The following is a 16,055-nucleotide window of genomic DNA, read 5'->3' as shown; positions in this document are numbered from 1 at the left end:
TCAGGTCCAGCTGGTTCAAGGCCACAGGTCTGCTCTGGCTTCTGAACAAAGGAGCCCCTTGGTGGTCCTGGGCCTTTCCCTGTGTACAGCTGAGAGCGCCTCGGAGACAGCTGGGACTCCAGGTGGCCTCTGAGAGAGAAGTTCGGCCGTGTGCCTTCAGCGTGAGCCTGCAGTCCAGCCCCAGGGGGGCTGGAGACTTCCTCCCAAGGGCAAGCCTGGGGCTCTGGAAGCTGCTACTGGGGTGAAAAATGGCATCACAGGTCCTAGAAGGTTGGGCCAAGCTCAGGGTTGGCCCTCGGGTACAGATACCTGAGAATTAGCACAATTCAGGCTCTTTGTTACAATCAGAATCATTCTGTATTAAATCCTGAAGCAAACCTGTCGGCTGGTTACTCCTTGCTGCTATTTGCATCGGTTAGAAGCAGGACAGCTGGGAGAGCACGTATTAAAGAGATACATCACCCAGCTATAAATTAAGCGTCCTCCCACCTGATCCTTCTCCTAGATTCATTCTGGTGGATGGTGGCTTCCCTGCGCTTAGAGAAAAACCTCCTACGCCATGTGCCCCAGGCACTCAAAAGCTCGGGAGCTCAGCCACAACCTTCGAGGGCCGCCAAAGATGGTCTGGTTTTAAGCCAAATGCTACGGTGCGGTTGGGCCGCCACGCCTGCCGTCTGAGGTCTCTAGTCTGTGGCTCTGCGGGGTTAGCAGGGGAGCAGCGTGGTTCCCAGAAAAGGGGCAGGTGGGCACGGGGGGGTGAAGAGCCGAATCCAACCTCCAAGCCCCTGGCTGACGGCCCACTGGGAGGACAGGGGCCACCTCCTGCCCCCTCCGTCGCTACTGCTGCTCAGGGCCGGCTGTCTTGGTGGTCACCAGCTCAGTGGAGCCCAGCTCTGTGGCTGGCACGGGGACGCTGTGGGCAGGTGGGGTGTTGGCTGCGTCTTCTCTGGTTGGAGGCCAGACGGGAGCGGTGGCATCAAGGAGTCCCGGGGGGAGGATGGTGACATGGTCCAGGGTCTCTGGTGGGGGGAGGTGGGGAATGCAAGGTCAGGATTGCATCACAGCCCTTCCCCACCCCTGTGCAGGAAGCCTCACTGGAGGGACAGCCCTGGACGGAGCCATTAGTCCCGAAGCTCCTCTGCAGGGGTGCGGAGGGGTGGCAGGGCATGGGGCCTCGGGACAGGAAGTGCAGAGCGGGCTGGCAAAATGGGAGGTGCGGGGGAAGGGAGAAGCGGGGGAGCCTTGGCTCTCGGGCTCCGAGGGCTCTGGGAGGCTAGAGTCGTGTCCCTCCCGGGGGAATCGACCCGAGGTCTTCAGCGCCCGCCCCAGAGCCCGGCCCCCGCTGCAGGCTCCCTCCCAGCTCCCAGGCCCCGCGTTACTTACCGCCGGGGTGCGGCTCCGGGGTCCCTCGGGGAGCCGCCGCGCGCAGCCGCCGCCGCCACCGGCAGCCCAGCAGGCCCACCAGGACCAGGGCCAGCGCCAGGCCCAGCAGCGCGGGGGCGCCGAAGAGCAGCGCGGGCAGCGGCAGCGCCGCCGCAGCCTCCGCCGCGCCCCCCGGGCCCACCGACTCCTGCGGCTGCAGCGCCGTCCCGGGCGCCAGGCTGCTGCTGGCCCCCGCTGCTGGGGGAAGGGACGGAGAGGGAGGGCAGGGGGCGGAGGGAAGAGACGGCGGGGGAGGGGAAGGGTCGGAGGGAGGCGAGGCTGGGCCGGGGAGGCGAGAGAGGGCCGGGCGGGTGGACAGGAGGAGGGGAAGACAGGGAGCGGTGAGGGCCACGTGGGGACCACAGGTCCCCAAGCAGGCCCCCTGCTTACAGCCCCCCATCAAACTGGTCACCGCGCCCCTTCCCCATCGTGGGGCTGGGGGAAGGGGGTAGAGACCATGCTTGCGGCTCCTGCGGGGCTGGTAGGGGGCCCCTCTCTGCCCTGCTGCCCAGCTGGCCGACTGGGCAGGCTCTTACCCGGTCTCGGTTCTGGCGTCCGGAAGAGATTGCAGGCCACGCAGTTTCGGACCAGAGGGTCAAAGCACTGGGCCTGGACACACTGTGTGGGGGCCGGGCCGTCCCTGCCCCTCCTGTTCCTGGCCCCTCTCCTCTTGCTGCCCATGTTGCCTCACACCCAGTGCACTGAGTCTGGCTTCTGCTGTCGGGAGGAGGAAACCGGGAGGGGCCACCACCCACTGTGCCCCGCCCCACCCTCCTGCCTGCTGGGGTGGGACCACTGTCACCCAGGGCCCCAAGGCCCTGCACCCCACACCTTCTCTTTCTACCTGCGGTTCCTCCATTCAACCGCTCAACCATCACCCCCAGTCGCTGGCTGGGTGGGCCCTGTGCTGGGCTCTGGGACAGTGCTGGGGTGCAGACCTGGGCCTGCTCTTGGCCGATAGAGGTTGGGCCCCCATAGTCAGGACAAAGACCTCGGGGTGGCCTCCTCGGTCCTGCTCCCCAAGGGCCAGCCCCAGCCCCAGACAGCCCCCACCAGCTACACCCTCCCCTGGGGCTCCTTCCTGCCCTTCCCAGGCAGAGCTGGGTCCTTTTATCGGATGCTTCCTGAGCGCCCCATCTCCCAGGGAAAGACAGTGTCTCCCAGCAGCAGCCACGGAGGGGGACAGGAAGGCTTTGTCAAGGAGGCAATACTGAGAAGGTGTTTGCCAGAGGGAGCGAGGTCTAGGGGAGCGTGACAGAGGAGGACAGAGCAGGAGCCCAGAGAGTGCTGGGTCGGAGGGCTGGGCTGGGACCTCAGTGGAGGGTTATGGAGTTTGACCCTGGCTGAGGGCACCAGGGGACTCTGCGGGGCTCTGAGCAGACAGTGCCTAGTCCAAGCTGCGTGAGAGTAAGCAGTCTCTGGCCGGAGCAGAGGGCACCGCCAGGGGAGGGGGAGGGTAGCCGAGGGTCCAAGGGCTCACAGCTGTCTCCAGGTCCTGGAAAGGAGGGAGACTTAGATCAACAGATGAACAGACAGACAGAGCAAGGCCCAGTGGGCGGCCGGCCCACCCCAACTCCTTCTCCCCAGGATATGTGTGTCCCCGGCTGCTTGCCTCTGCGTCTCAGAAGTCCCCTCTGTCTGTCCTTCCTTTCCAGTGTTTGGGTTTCCCCACTTGTCTGTCCTCCTCGGTCTCTCAGATTGAGTCTCAGACACACACACAAGCCTTCCTGACGTCTGCTGCCCCGGCCCTGGGGGCAGGGGTTGGCAGCGAGCCCCAGCACGGCGGACACGGTGGGCCACACCAGACCCCTATGCGGTCAGGGCTGGGGATCCAGGGGACAGCAGGGGCTTGGGCACAGGAGTAGATCTTCAGCAGCTGCAAGGGGGAGAGAAGCTTCCAGGCAGAGAGACTGGCAAGGGCAAAGGCAAAGAGAGGTAAGAGGGGACGCTTACGGGACGCTTACTCTGGGGACAGGCATGGCTACCACCTGGGGGGTGCTGGGGAGGCAGGGAGCCGGAGGCTGCAGAGGCGCTGGGCCCCGGGGAGCCCCAGGAGGTACGTGAGTGCAGGGAGCTGTGCTTCCTAAGGACCCTCTCTCTCTGGCTACTGTGGGGTTGGAGATAGGACACAGGGGTCCGGGGCAGGGGAACCATCTTGAAGTTGTTTAGGAGGAAAGAGTGATGCTGTGGAGTGAGGGAAGCGAGGCTGGGCCCCAGGTTTCTGGCCTCGAGGAGCCCTGGCCCACTGCCTCTCCGGCCCCTGCCCACGGGCCAACAACTCTCTGGCAGGAAGGTGTAGGCGTCAGGCAGCTGCAAAGGAGAAGTGGGTCTGGGGCGGTGGGTGTGGGTGTGAGTGTGGGTGTGTGGTGAGGGCGTGGGGGGGCCTGGAGCCCGGAGGGGAGCGGCGGCAGAACCCCCACCCCCATCCCTGGCGGAGCTGTTACGACCTGTCACCCTGAGGACCGCAGAGCCCTTACACGGGACCGGGCGCCTCACTGAACCCTCATTCCATCGGGCAGAGCAGACTGAGTCTTGCGGGAGCTGGGAGGGAGGAACCTGTCCCTGGGAGAAGGTGGGCCCTGGGGCCAGTCTGGGGTCACTTGCAGGAGCCACTTCTGCGCAGGCTGGGCGGGCCCGTCTCACTGGGGCCCGCACGGGCTCCCGTAGAAAGCAGGGGACGTGGCCTTCAGGGGCGCCAGTCAGAGTGGGGAGCGGGACTGTTTCCCCGGGGCCGCCGGGGTGCCGAACGGGCCACGTGCCCAGGACAAAGCAGGCAACGGCGAAAGGCGTGTGTGATTCGTGTCAGCGGCGTGGGCAGGTGCCCGACCCCGCACGCACCTTCTCACTCGCCGCTTCTGAACGGGAGGCGGAGGGAGGCCTCGAATCTCGACCTCACAGTTAAGAGAAATTTCCGCGACAGACCAGCATGATAAATGCTAGGTTAAATTCTCAGTGTATTCCTTATTTTGGTTCACATCTCTGAAGTGACGATTAATTTCTTTATTCATGTTCTCTCCATCACTTTTTTTTTGAAGATTTTATTTGACAGAGGGAACAGGAGCTGGGGGAGTGGGAGAGGGGAAAGGCAGGCTCCCCGCTGAGCAAGGAGCCCCATGCGGGCTCGATCCCAGGACCCCAGCATCATGACCTGAGCTGAAGGCAAACGCTTAACCGGCTGAGCCACCCAGGCGCCCCATTATTATTTTTTTTAAGTAATTGCTACAGCCAGCGTGGGGCTCGAACTCAGGACCCGAGATCGAGTCTCACACTCTACTGACTGAGCCAGCTGGGCGCTTGATAGTTTTTATTTTTATTTTATTTTATTTTATTTTTATTTATTACTCTGGTATCATGGCCTCAAAGGTACTAGGTAGAAAAGAAGGGAATTTAAAAAAAAAAAAAGATTTTATTTATTTGACACAGAGAGAGAGATCACAAGTAGGCAGAGAGGCAGGCAGAGAGAGAGGGGGAAGCAGGCTCCCCGCTGAGCAGAGAGCCCGATGCAGGGCTGGATCCCAGGACCCTGAGATCGTGACCTGAGCTGAAGGCAGAGGCTTAACTCACTGAGCCACCCAGGCGCCCCAAGAAGGGACTTTGTTGCTGAAAAACCCACCTAACGAACATCTCAGTGTTCTCACGTTTTCGCTTCCTGGTGAATTGTTTTACAAAGATAATTAATCTGGGGTCTGTCAGGGAAAAGGGAGTCTCCCATGATCTTTGTCCCTTGAATTCCCCTCAAGACACTACCCTAATAGGTCTGACACAGGCGGTATCTTGACAACTGGTTTCTAGGTGGCGAAGCAGGGGCTCTGCGGGGCAGAGGAATGACCCAGCGCGTCCCGGGAGCCCGGACAGGGCCTGTGCCCGGCGGGCTGTGAAGCGTGGCCTGCGCCCTTCATGCCTCGGGGACAGGGTGGGGAAAGGAGGAAACTCTGCCACTTGGACAAGCTCGGTGATAAGCGGGGGCAGTCCCGGGGGACAGAGGGGCCCGGCCCCCCCAGATCTAGATGTGAAAGTGCTCGGAGACCCAGGGCGCACTCCTTACGTAAAAATTATTTTTATTTGCAATTCTGTGAGTAATACCTGAACACATTCTCACGAAAAAACCCTCAAACAACACAGGAGTCTGTGAGTAAGATGGGGCATTTCCCTGCTGTCCCCAGAGGGAGGCTGTTCTTCCTTTGGACTTTTTCCTCCCATCCTATTTTGTGCCTTTCCATTCTCACATAAGCGTCTGCAGAAAAGCAGGGTTTGTGATTCATGAAAAGGGGCCACACAGTGTGCGCTGTTCTGTGGGCTTCCCTGCCCGCCTCAGCCCTCAGCCGCGTGGGCCCTCCTTCGTCTTTTGTCATATTTTGTCCTGGGAGTGGTCAGGGGCCCCAGAACGGGGACTCCCTTTGTCTTTCTCCTGTACCTAGCACTGACACACAGGACACTGCTAGAAAGTCCCCCTCCCTGGAGGAATGTGGGGACCCTGGGACGAGGGGCAGGAGAGACAGAGGCTCCGTACAAAGCCGTCGCGAGGTGGAGAGCCCCCAGCCCTCTGCCCTCCACTCCAGACTCTCCAAGGGCAGGTGAGGCCTTTCCATGATGTGGTTCTGGAAACCCTGTCCAGGTTTTCACAGGCCCAGGCTGCCTAGACTCAGGCCCTCATCTCCCTGCCCCCCACCATGCACACATACACACACACGTACACTTACACGCACATGTGCACGCATACACGTAAACGTGCACACATACCCACACACAGTCCGGCATCCCTGGGGGTTGCGGCCCAGGGCAGCCCAGCCGTTCTCAGCCCGGCCTTGGGATGGGGGACACAGTCACCGCCACCTGGGGGCTAGTAGCACCTGCGGGTGGCAGGTGGGAGAGCAGGGAGCCTCCCCCGGCGTTGCAGGGACAAGGGCCGGGGGCTCTAACTGGCGCACAGGCCGACTGTGAGCAGACGCCACCATTGGTTCAGCAAATACTTTCGGAGACTCACTCTGCACCAGGCACTGTTCTAGGTGCTGGAGAGAGGGCAGGGAGCCCCAGAGACAAAATCCAAACGGGGAAACCGTGTAGTAGGTGAGGGGCTGAGCAGTGCTGGGGAGACAAATTCAGGAGGGAAGGGTGTCAGGGAGGGCCCGGAGTCAGGCCGGGCCTGGTGAGATTTCCGAACAGAGGGAGGCGGGTGAGAGTGACCCCCGCACCCAGGATGTCCGGGGAGGAGCAGACGAGGCCCAGGGAATGGCACAGTGACCAGGAAAATGGCAGGGCCCAGTACTGCCTGAGCACCTGCCGGCCCGTGCCCTGCGGGAGCCCACACCCCTTGCCGCAGCCCTGTGGGGGAAACGGCAGCGGGGTTCCCACTTTACAAAGAGGGAAGCAGGCTCAGGAGGATGGGGACGAGCCAGACAGCCCCACAGTCCCTGAGATCCGCCCCCCCACGGCTCCCAGGACACACACATCGGTGGAGTCCCCTCCCGGTCAGCAGGTGGAGGGAAGGTCAGTGGCCTTCAGTGGAAGGTCAGTGGAAGATCAGCCTGTGGACAAACACGGCTGAGGACGGCCAGGTGCGGGGAGCCCTCAGGCCTCGCAGGGCCACTACGTAGCAAGACCAGGCACTCCCCCCAGTGTGAACTCCCAGGGGCCCCCAGATGCCTTTGGCATTCCTCCGGATGTAAGAGGGTGGCCCCTAGAAGGAAGGCTGCTTCCTGGCCTCCTGTCCGGGTCAGGGCCACTGGGACTCCCTACTCTCCCTCCCTCCCAGAGTTGGTCCTCAGCAGCCTGCAGTCCACAGGGTCACACTCAGGTGGGACGCAGAGGTGGGCAGGTCCTGACAATCCACCACATTGTCCTCACTCCTCACCCCCCACCCCTCAAGTCTCCAGGTGTCTACAAGCAGCCTTCCCACACCGAGTCTCTGCTGCGCGCTTACGGCCCCAGGGGAGACAGAAGGAAGGAGGGCAAGCCAGCAGGTGTGCCCTGTGGAGAGGGTCCCTTTCTGCTGGAGCCCTTCGGGGAGGCCTGGCCCCGCAGTAGGTGAGGGAGGGGAGGGGCCGGCTGTGGCAGGCCGTTACCTCCAGAACTCCCCGGCACTCCACCATGCCTGCCACGCCGCAGGGCACGGGCAGCCAGCCCTGTCTGTGCAGGGCATACACGGGGCACGCACAGGGTCGGGCTCTTTGGTTTCTCTGAGACCCATGAGAACCTCAAGAGGCTGTGGGGACAGGAAGACAGGAAGTGAGCTCCCCCAGGTCCCACACAGGTTGGCCACAGACCCCAAGTCAGTGAGACTCAAGGGCTGGGCCCTTTCCCACTGCACCACTTCCCCTCTGTGACCAGGTCGCCCTGGCAGAGCCCCAGCCCGAGGCTGCCCCTGCCTCCGCTTGCCGAGAGCTGAAGGAGACACCGGTGCCCTGCTGCTGAGCCCCCTCCTCCCTGGGGAGGCTCGGCCTCCTTGGCCAGGGTGGGAAATAGCATTAGACTGGGGCCAGGACACAGGCCCAGGCCTTCTCCTGCGAACGAACGGGAGCCCCCTGGGGTGTGCCCAAGGAACAAAAGAACCTGTGGGCTGACCAAGCCTTGCCCCGTACAGTGGGGCCCAAACCTCCTCTTTCCTCCGTGCACTCAGACAGCATGGAGCCAGCAGCTCACGGGTCCAGCAGAAAGGCATCTCCTACAGGGGCCTCAGCCCGTCCCCCGTAACCGCCTCCGCTGTGACTGTCTTGTGACCAAGGCCAACCTGAGAGTTCTGACACTGGTTCGAAGTTTTGTGTTTAAGATAATGGCTTCTTGGAGCGCCTGGGTGGCTCAGTTGGTTAAGCGTCTGCCTTGGACTCAGGTCATGATCCCAGGGTCCTAGGATCGAGTCCCGCATCAGGCTCCCTGCTCAGCGGGGAGCCTGCTTCTCCCTCTCCCTGCCACTCCCCCTGCTCTGTCAAATAAATAAAATCTTTAAAAAACAAATAAATAAAATAAAATAATGGCTTCTCCTTCTCAGTCCTGAGGCCCCCCAGGGAGAAAGGCATTCATTAGCCTGATCACATTCTACAGACAAGGAAACTGAGGCTCGTGGAAGATAAAGGGACCTGCCTCAGGTCACAAGATCCCTAAGAAGCCTGGCACAGCCTCTCCTAGCTCCCCCCACGCCACCGCAGCATCAGGCAGCCATTCCAGGCACCCCTGGGGCGGAAAGACTGGCCTTCCATTCCTTCCCTTGCTTGAACTGCCTCCCAGCGTCCCTGGCCTCCGGACAGTACAGAGCAGCCACACTCCCCAGCCGGGGGGAACAGGCCTGGGAGGGCTGCTGACTGCCCTTCAGGGGCTGCTCAGCTCTGCAGTGAGGCAGAGGCAGGCTCCCAGGTCCTGGGCCCCTGCCAAGCTCGCTGGAGCTGGGAGCAGTGACAGCCTTGAGTTCCCCCGGCGCTTGGAAGGCTCTCAGATCCTTGGCTGGAGTGTGATGCCACTTCTCTTGTTAAATGGCACCAGGTGGCAAAGAAAACATGGCACAGGGACCAGAGAGTTGGGGGAGGGGAGAGAAGTGTGCCCCATGCCGCCCAGGGGTAGGTGAAGGGGGAAGGGGAGGGGCACCCCTCATCTCCAACAAAGGGACGGGGCCCGGCAAAGGCAGGGAGGCCGTGTCCACGCTGCCTTCCTCTTCTGCCTGGACACCTGCTCCATCGGCTCCCAGAGACCCCCCCTACTTTCACCCCCTCTCCGCACTGCCCTACAAAGCCCCAACTTTCCGGCCCAGGCTGCCGAGGAGCTGAAGACAAGGCTGGTTCCTAGGAGGCACCGGGCCTCTGCGGATCCTGCCCATCCCCTCAGAGACTAGCGTGCACTTTCACCTCACCTCGGCCTCTTCCTTCAACCCTGGACGCAGCAACCTCACCCCGGAAGCTGGCTTCCCTTCCCCAGTGCTGAGGAGCCCCACATTTGCAGTCGTCCTCTTTCTGGTTCGGGCAGTGCTCCTACCCTGCTCCTCGCCCTCTCCTCCCCCAGGCCTGCCCCTGTCCTGAGGTGCGGACCCCAGCACGCGGGAGCAGCTCCTTGAGACTACCCTTCCTGACCGCTGCTTTCTCAGGCACAAGGCCTGCGTGTCCACCACTTCTGTGTGGACAGCCAGGGCCTGCCCAGCAGAAATGCCTGAACCTTTGTTCAACCATTAGGCACCTAAGAAAACAACTGGAGGGAAGAGCAGGGGAGGGTCTGGAGGTCAGCCGCCTGATTAGCTGTGTGATGTGGACACACCTCTGGCCCGGCATCTTGGCACGAGCGGAAGTAGGGAAATAGTACCGACCTCGCAGGTCTGCCAGGGGACACAGGAGCGGCCGTGTGAGGAGAATGAAGTGTGCGGCGCCCCGCTGTGTCACGGACACTAGGGGCCTCAGACAGAATCATCGCAGCTGAGGTTCTCAGAGGGTCCCCCGGGTTGGCCTCTAATCAGCCAGCCGTCTGGCTGCTGGACCTACTGAGCACCAGGGGTGCGGCGCTGGGCCAGGCCTGAGCAGGAGCCTATGGCGGGGAGAAAGGCAGGCATCCCCTCACGATTTTCAAGCTGGCCCCACTTCATGGAGAGCAGGGGCTCCAGCTGTGACGGCAAAGTCGAAGCAGAGGCCTGAATTTGGAGGCAGGTCCCTGCATGAGCCAAATGGGGGCGAGGAGGGGGCACCGTCATGGTCTAAGGGAGCCCAGACCCGGCTCTCCTCCTGCGGTCTCCTCTACCAGCGTGTGCCCAGCTGGCCACCCGGCAGCGGCAGGAGCCCTGGCGGCTGACCGGATTTCTGGATTCCAACCCTGGCACTTCTGCAAATTCTTATTAGACCCAGAGGAGATGGGGAGCCACTGTCACGGCACAACCTCTGGCCGCCAAGCCAGAAGCCAACCCTCCAGACAGCCTTTCTCACATAATTCCCACAAACGTTATCAATTCATAAACAGTGTAATTCCTGGGTTTGCACCAGCTTTTGAACCCAGCTCTGTGGGACTTCACACAATAGGTACCGTTCACCGAGCGCTTAGCTGGAACCGGGCAAGGCCTTACTGCAAAGGATCACGGGATACACGGAACTGACATGGAGGGAGCACTACAGCGGCAGGCCTGTCATTTCATTCGGTCCTAACCAACGCGACAATGTCTCAGTAGAACGATCTCCATTATGCACCTGGGAAACCAAGGGTCTATGAGGCCACAGGGGGCTCTGTGAGGATGGCAAGGCTAGGATGTGGGGTCAGATGGGGTCGCAGAGTCCAAGCCCCCTGCCCGACCCTCATAACTGTCCGGGTTCAGTGTCCTCATCTGCACAATCGAGGTGGTGGAGAAGACCAGGGGTTTTCAGACTTATTTCTGAGCCGTGGATGCTTTGTTCAAACGAAGCCTGAGGCGGTGGGGCAGCCCGGCAGGTGGATGAAGACACGGGGCTCCGCTGGCATGAGCACGGCGGGGCGGGGGCTGCCGTCCCACTAGCAGGGCTCCCGAGTCTGGGCCGTGCAGGGAGCAGACCGCAGACCCAGAGCTGGGCTGCGGCAACAGTGGAGTCCCCCGCCCCAGACCCCAGGCCCTGGGGAGGGGCAACTCAGTCGGGGGGGACCGCAGGCCTCACAGGTCCTCCAGGGTGGGGTTCTCAGAGCTCCGCAGCAGGGACAGCAGGTTCAGGGCCGAGACACCAGGTACGTGGCCAGCACAGATTTGCAGCATTCGCACCAGCCGCTGTGCGACCGGGGCTCGGAAGCCGTCCACCTGCCGAGGGAGAGCGGAGGATGGGGGTGAGCGGAAGCCGAGAGCGGGGGCCGGATTCGGGCACCACTGCCCATCGTGGCCAGGCCCCTGTCCACAGCCCGCCTCACCCAGCAGCTTCCAACTGCTCTGGCTTACAGAGCCCTCAGAGGTCCTCCAGGGACCAGGGATGCCGCAGACAGTGACCCCTCCTCCAGGGGAGGCGAGGCTTAGCAAGCACGGCTGGCCAAGGCAGGTGAAGGATCTAGCAGTCTCCAGGCTGGGATCTGAACCAGACCCAGCTCCAACCAACGTCCAGGAGGCAGAGGCCCTGAAGACCCTTTTACCTGGGCGTGGAAAAGAGGAGTGGACAGAGAGTGGCCCTCATGGGGACAGGGAGGTCCCATCAACAGGGTTCCTTTAATAGGGCTTTTGAAGGCAGGGGCCTGGAGGTGCCGTGGGGTGGGGTCAGGTAGGGCTGGCGACTCTGTCCCCGGGCATGGTGCCAGCAAGCAGCAAAGGAGATGTGACATCAGTGCCTGGCGAAGGCCACACGATGCTCAGTCGCCCTCCCCTGCCAACAGTCTCCGTGGGCACATCTCGTTGTCCTCCTCCTCCTCTAACTGGGGAAGGGGTTTTGCCATCTGACCAGTCACCCTCACTAGGGACCAGGCACCCTCAGTGTTGCTTGTGCTCCTATCTTTGTCGCTTGTGGCTCCTTAGTCCAAATCCAAAGGCAGCTGTCCTTCTCACCGAGTCTCTCATCAGACCCTCGTCAGCCACAGCGCTCCCGTCTCCAGAATGCTTCTCACCAGGCCCAGGATGCCACACTCGCCCCCTCCACACACACATCTAAGTGCTGCCCCTGGCCTTGGCCTTCGCAGGGCTGCTCCCCACACACACTCCCTGGGAAGCTCATCCAGTTCTGTGATCTAAAACCATCTCACTACCCACGATGCCCAGATTACATCTCCAGACCCTTCCTCTGAACGTCAGACACACGGACGTGGCTGCCTACTCGATTTCCGGGTACATGGCTGACAGACACCCTGATCTGATTAGCATGTCTCCAGTGCAGTCCCTGAGGGTCCTCCCAACCTGTCCCCTCTGCAGTCACCCCATCTCAGCCACGGGCACCTCCATCCTAACAGCGGCTCAGCTGAAAACCCTGGGGCCATTCTCTCTTTTCTCCTACGTCTCACACCCCGGCCACCCGCACAGTCGGTTGGCTCCACCCTGGAAAATGGTCCAGTGGTACAGGCCATCCTGCCTCCCCCTTCCCTGGGCAGCATGGAGCCCAGGCCACTCCTAACTCTTCTAGAAACAGCCCCCGGGCCCGCCTCCTCATTTCTGCCCTTGCTTTTCTTCCATTTACTCTCCTCCCAACAGCTGGAGGGATCCATTTAAACTTGCATCACATAAATAGAAAAGAAAAATAAATAAAACCCGTATCAGGCCCTCCCCGCCCCCACCCCGGCACCCTCCCTGCAGCTCCCGTCTTACACAGCCTGAAAGTCACCACCCTTACTAAGACCCACGAGGCCCTCCTGCTCTGGGGATGCGGTCACTACGACACAGCCACCACTACCCTGCCCTATGCTGTGCTCTGGTCTTCGGCCTCCCGGGGAGGGACCCTGGGCACACCAGGCAAGGCCCACACACCAGGCCTTCGCACTTGGTCCTCCGGCCTCCTCCCTCCAGCGGTCTCGGCGCCTGCCTTCCTATCGTCTTCAAGTCTGTTAAGGCCCCATTCACGGTCACTCGCGTCAACCCCACCAACCTTCACTGCATTTCCACCCGACACGCCACATGCTCACTTTCTAACACCCACACCTTTTACTGCTTTGCTTTGTTCCCTCCATGTCAACAGAGCTGGGGTTTTCCTCCTCCTTTTACACTCTTTTGTTCTATGCTGCGTGGCTAGTGCCTAGAACAGCGCTTGGCTCACTGGAGGTACCGAAGAAGTCTTTGTTGACGAAATCCGCTCCCTCTGAGATCTGTGGCCTTCGCCCCCGAATACAGCTCCGAGCTGCTGCTGCTGTCACTCAGGCTCCCCGGCTGGCCTCCTGCAGCAGCCTCGTCCCTGGCCGGGCCTCCTCCAATCCACACACCACACTCCGGAGCTGTGGCCCCAAACCCCAAATCTGACCACCCCAGGCTGCCGCGCCACCTGCAGGGAGGAACGACTTCATCCCACCGCCAGGCTTCCAGGTCTCGGCAAGTCCTTCTGCCGTGGCACACGGTGCCCGCGGTCTAGCTCCCCTGATTCTGCGGGGGCAGCCGCAACGCCTGGCCCGTCTTTGTGCTCAGGCAGCAGCTCCGGGCCCTATCAGCAGCGCTCGGAAATACAGGCACTGGGTCAATGCCCCGGCTTTTGGAATGTGTTTCTTTATGTGTGAACAGGACTGAAAATTCCTGCCGGGCAAGGCCTTAAAATACAGCAAGGCGCAAACTCAGGTATGTGGAGGGGTGTGTCCAGCAAAGGACAACACAGGTATGAGGAGTGATGACTGTCCAAACACCGGCTGCTTCCTCCGAAGGAATGCCAGCTTTACCTGGGGGCAGGCCTTCTCCTGGAGTCAGGCTCCCGCAGACCCCAGGACCTGGTGTGGCCTGCCACCTACTGGCCACAAGGGGAACTGCACCGCACAGCGCAAGGTCCTGGGCACCCCGCAGAGGGAACACCAAAGTTTGAGGTACCTGGGCTGTGGATCAAAGATTATGGTTCCCCTTTGGAGGTAAGGAGATGAAGGCTGCATGTAGGGGAAGTGACCTGTCCAAAGTCACACAGTCAGCAGGCTAAGAAGGGAAGGAGACAGCGGCTTGCAAATCTGCTGGCTTTCCCGTAGAACTTACTAGCTGCATGACTGAGCAAGTCGCCTCTCCTCTCTAGGTCTTGGGTGTCTGGGGTACATTGTAAGAAAAGCCTGGAAGGGCAGGCACTTCGGGCATGGCACAGGCCTCACGGTCCTATCTGACATCAGCGTGCTGACTTAAATAGTCACCCAATACGAAAACCGAATCTGTGACAGAGTAGTGCGTCAGTTTGTATCGATGCACTGAGTCAGGAGACCTGCCCCTCCCCTGACAAGATGGAACGTCTGCCGCTTCTGCTGGTAACAGACCCAGCCCCAGCTACTACTGCCGACCTCTCCTGCCCATACTCATAATGCTAAATTTCACGTACAGCTTAGTGGGAAAAAAGGAAGTATTTTTTTCTCATACAAGTTCACAGATCCCCCGAATTCTACCCTCAGACCAGAGGGGTCCACAAACCCATGAATAAGAGCCCCAGGTCTGGGTGCTGATAATGGAGAGGGTGCTGACTCGGTTCTCTCTGCGTTACGTCACTTGGCTTTTTGGGAACAGGTGCGAGACCCAAAACAGAGCAGAAACGCACCTCAAAACTAATAAACACACCCCACAATGAACTGAGCAGGTCTGGTACATGGGTGGGGTGGCCCAGGCCCTGGGAGTCCTCCACTGACCACCCAGTCCTCCGCTGACCACCACTTTTAGCAAAAGTCAGGATTCATACTGCAGGAAGAGAAGCAGGAGAGCAAAATGTATCAGCAAAACTGCTCTGTCATGCTCATAATTAGGATCACCCATGAGAAACCCCAACAGAAGTGAGCTGGGACAGAACCGACACCACAGACACCCTCCAAACCTCCAGCCACCCACTGCCCGGCCACTGCCGCTGCCTGCTGGATGCCCTGCCTCGCGCTGGGACTGGACCAGGCCTGTAGTCCAGGGGCATAAGGGGGGCAGTGGGCATTGTGACTGCAAGGACACGAGGCAGCCCTGGTTAATGAAACAGACAAGATGCCTGGCCTCACAGCACTGACAGCCCGGCAGGAGAGTAAGACGGTAACGAGGACCCACACACACAGACACGAGACTTGGTTATGAGAGAAAACAAAGCAATGCAAGGCACAAGCCATAGCGCCTGGCATCTCGGAGGTGCTCAGGTTGAATGTGTATCATCGCTCTGCTTTGCGTTTGTGCCCCCCACCGCTTAGGCTGACTGTTGTACCCGAGGTACAGTGAGCCGCAAAGCCAGGATTCAGATCAGGATCTTGTGTCTTCACATCAGGATCCCCTGGCTCGAGCACTTGATGACCCTCGGAGAAGCGTTCTTGACACACCCACGGAGCGCTGACAGCCCTCTCCCTGCGCCCCCGCGATCAGCATCCTCACCTCTGGGTCACAGAAGAGCAGGGGGCTCCGGTAGGTGCGGGCCAGCCTCACAACGGTGCTCCGGTGAACGCTGCAGTGGCTCTCCCGGCCAGCTGCAAAGAAGCCGTGAGTGTGGCAGGTTGGAATGTCTGCCTTGGCGGCCGTGAGCCAGGAGGCACTGGGCAAACTCATTCATCACCCCTTTCCCGGCCTCAGCTGCCTGTTCAACCTGCTTTTCGTCAAATTAGAACATAATTTGTTCTCAAGCTGGGAGGCCTTGGAGAGAGTATGCTCTAGAAACATGAGTTTCTTCATCTCGAAGATGAGGATGGGAATAGCCCTCAGGACTACAGAGATTCAGTGAATTAATCTATAGGGAATTCGTCAATGCTTACTGAGCATAATCTGTACCAGCCACCGCACAGCCTGGGGAGTTCACAGCTCAGCTGGGTCGGGGCGGACGGCGAGGATGCACCACCGGTGGAGGAGGGAGGGTGGGGAGTCTATGGGACGGACTCCCAGGGGCCCAGACTGCAGGGCCGGTCAGGGAGCTGTCGCCCACGAGATGGGAAATGGGGGTTAGCGAGGCAAAGAGGAAAAGAGCATTCATGAGAAGCTGTAGAATATAGTCACTAAGGACGTGGGCTCTAGAAGAGGGCTCTCTGGGGCACCTGGGTGGCTCAGTGGGTTAAGCCTCTGCCTTCGGCTCGGGTCATGATCCCAGGGTCCTGGGATCGAGCCCCGCATCAGGCTC

The 16,055-nt window shown here is 60.7% G+C and overlaps 2 protein-coding genes across 6 annotated transcripts in view; both read right to left on the bottom strand.

The window, feature by feature from the left end:
* Window positions 1-331: 331 nt before the first annotated feature.
* On the bottom strand, window positions 332-2,897 carry LOC111157707 (TNF receptor superfamily member 13C). Of its 4 annotated transcripts, none has more exons than XM_022519342.1 (3): window positions 1,959-2,897; window positions 1,384-1,701; window positions 332-1,019 (listed from the first exon to the last, which is right to left on the bottom strand). In XM_022519342.1, exons 1-3 carry the CDS (start codon window positions 2,101-2,103, stop codon window positions 838-840), a joined length of 645 nt encoding a protein of 214 aa, XP_022375050.1. In that variant the 5' UTR covers window positions 2,104-2,897; the 3' UTR covers window positions 332-837. The 4 variants fall into 4 exon arrangements, with proteins under 4 accessions (XP_022375050.1, XP_022375053.1, XP_022375051.1 ...); XM_022519345.1 differs by having other exon boundaries at window positions 332-1,025; window positions 1,384-1,617; XM_022519343.1 differs by having other exon boundaries at window positions 1,384-1,620; window positions 1,959-2,896.
* A 7,435-nt stretch (window positions 2,898-10,332) lies between these two features.
* The window catches only part of LOC111157562 (centromere protein M), a 10,965-nt gene continuing 5,242 nt past the window's right edge, over window positions 10,333-16,055 (bottom strand). For both annotated transcript variants that reach the window (XM_022519077.1, XM_022519078.1), the window contains exons 5-6: window positions 15,323-15,414; window positions 10,333-11,146 (exon numbers count right to left, since the gene is read on the bottom strand). In XM_022519077.1, coding sequence (XP_022374785.1) covers window positions 11,006-11,146; window positions 15,323-15,414 — 233 coding nt within the window. In that variant the 3' untranslated portion in view covers window positions 10,333-11,005. The remainder of the gene's footprint in view (window positions 11,147-15,322; window positions 15,415-16,055) is intronic.

The sequence above is a fragment of the Enhydra lutris genome, unplaced genomic scaffold (assembly GCF_002288905.1).
Source record: "Enhydra lutris kenyoni isolate GAN:26980312 unplaced genomic scaffold, ASM228890v2 scaffoldscaffold55, whole genome shotgun sequence".
In the NCBI taxonomy this organism is placed as follows: Eukaryota; Metazoa; Chordata; class Mammalia; order Carnivora; family Mustelidae; genus Enhydra; species Enhydra lutris.
The sequence above is the reverse complement of the archived record's forward strand: the minus strand, read 5'-3'. Positions and strand labels throughout refer to the sequence as shown.

What these genes read in the sequence shown, in the direction of transcription:
- LOC111157707 (XM_022519342.1), bottom strand. Translation starts at nt 2,103, where the DNA reads ATGGGCAGCAAGAGGAGAGGGGCCAGGAACAGGAGGGGCAGGGACGGC. An exon ending in GACGCCAGAACCGAGACCGG is followed by an intron (nt 1,702 to 1,958) that starts GTAAGAGCCTGC and finishes TCCCCGGCCCAG; the next exon opens with CCTCGCCTCCCTCCGACCCT. An exon ending in CCCGGAGCCGCACCCCGGCG is followed by an intron (nt 1,020 to 1,383) that starts GTAAGTAACGCG and finishes TCCCCCCACCAG; the next exon opens with AGACCCTGGACCATGTCACC.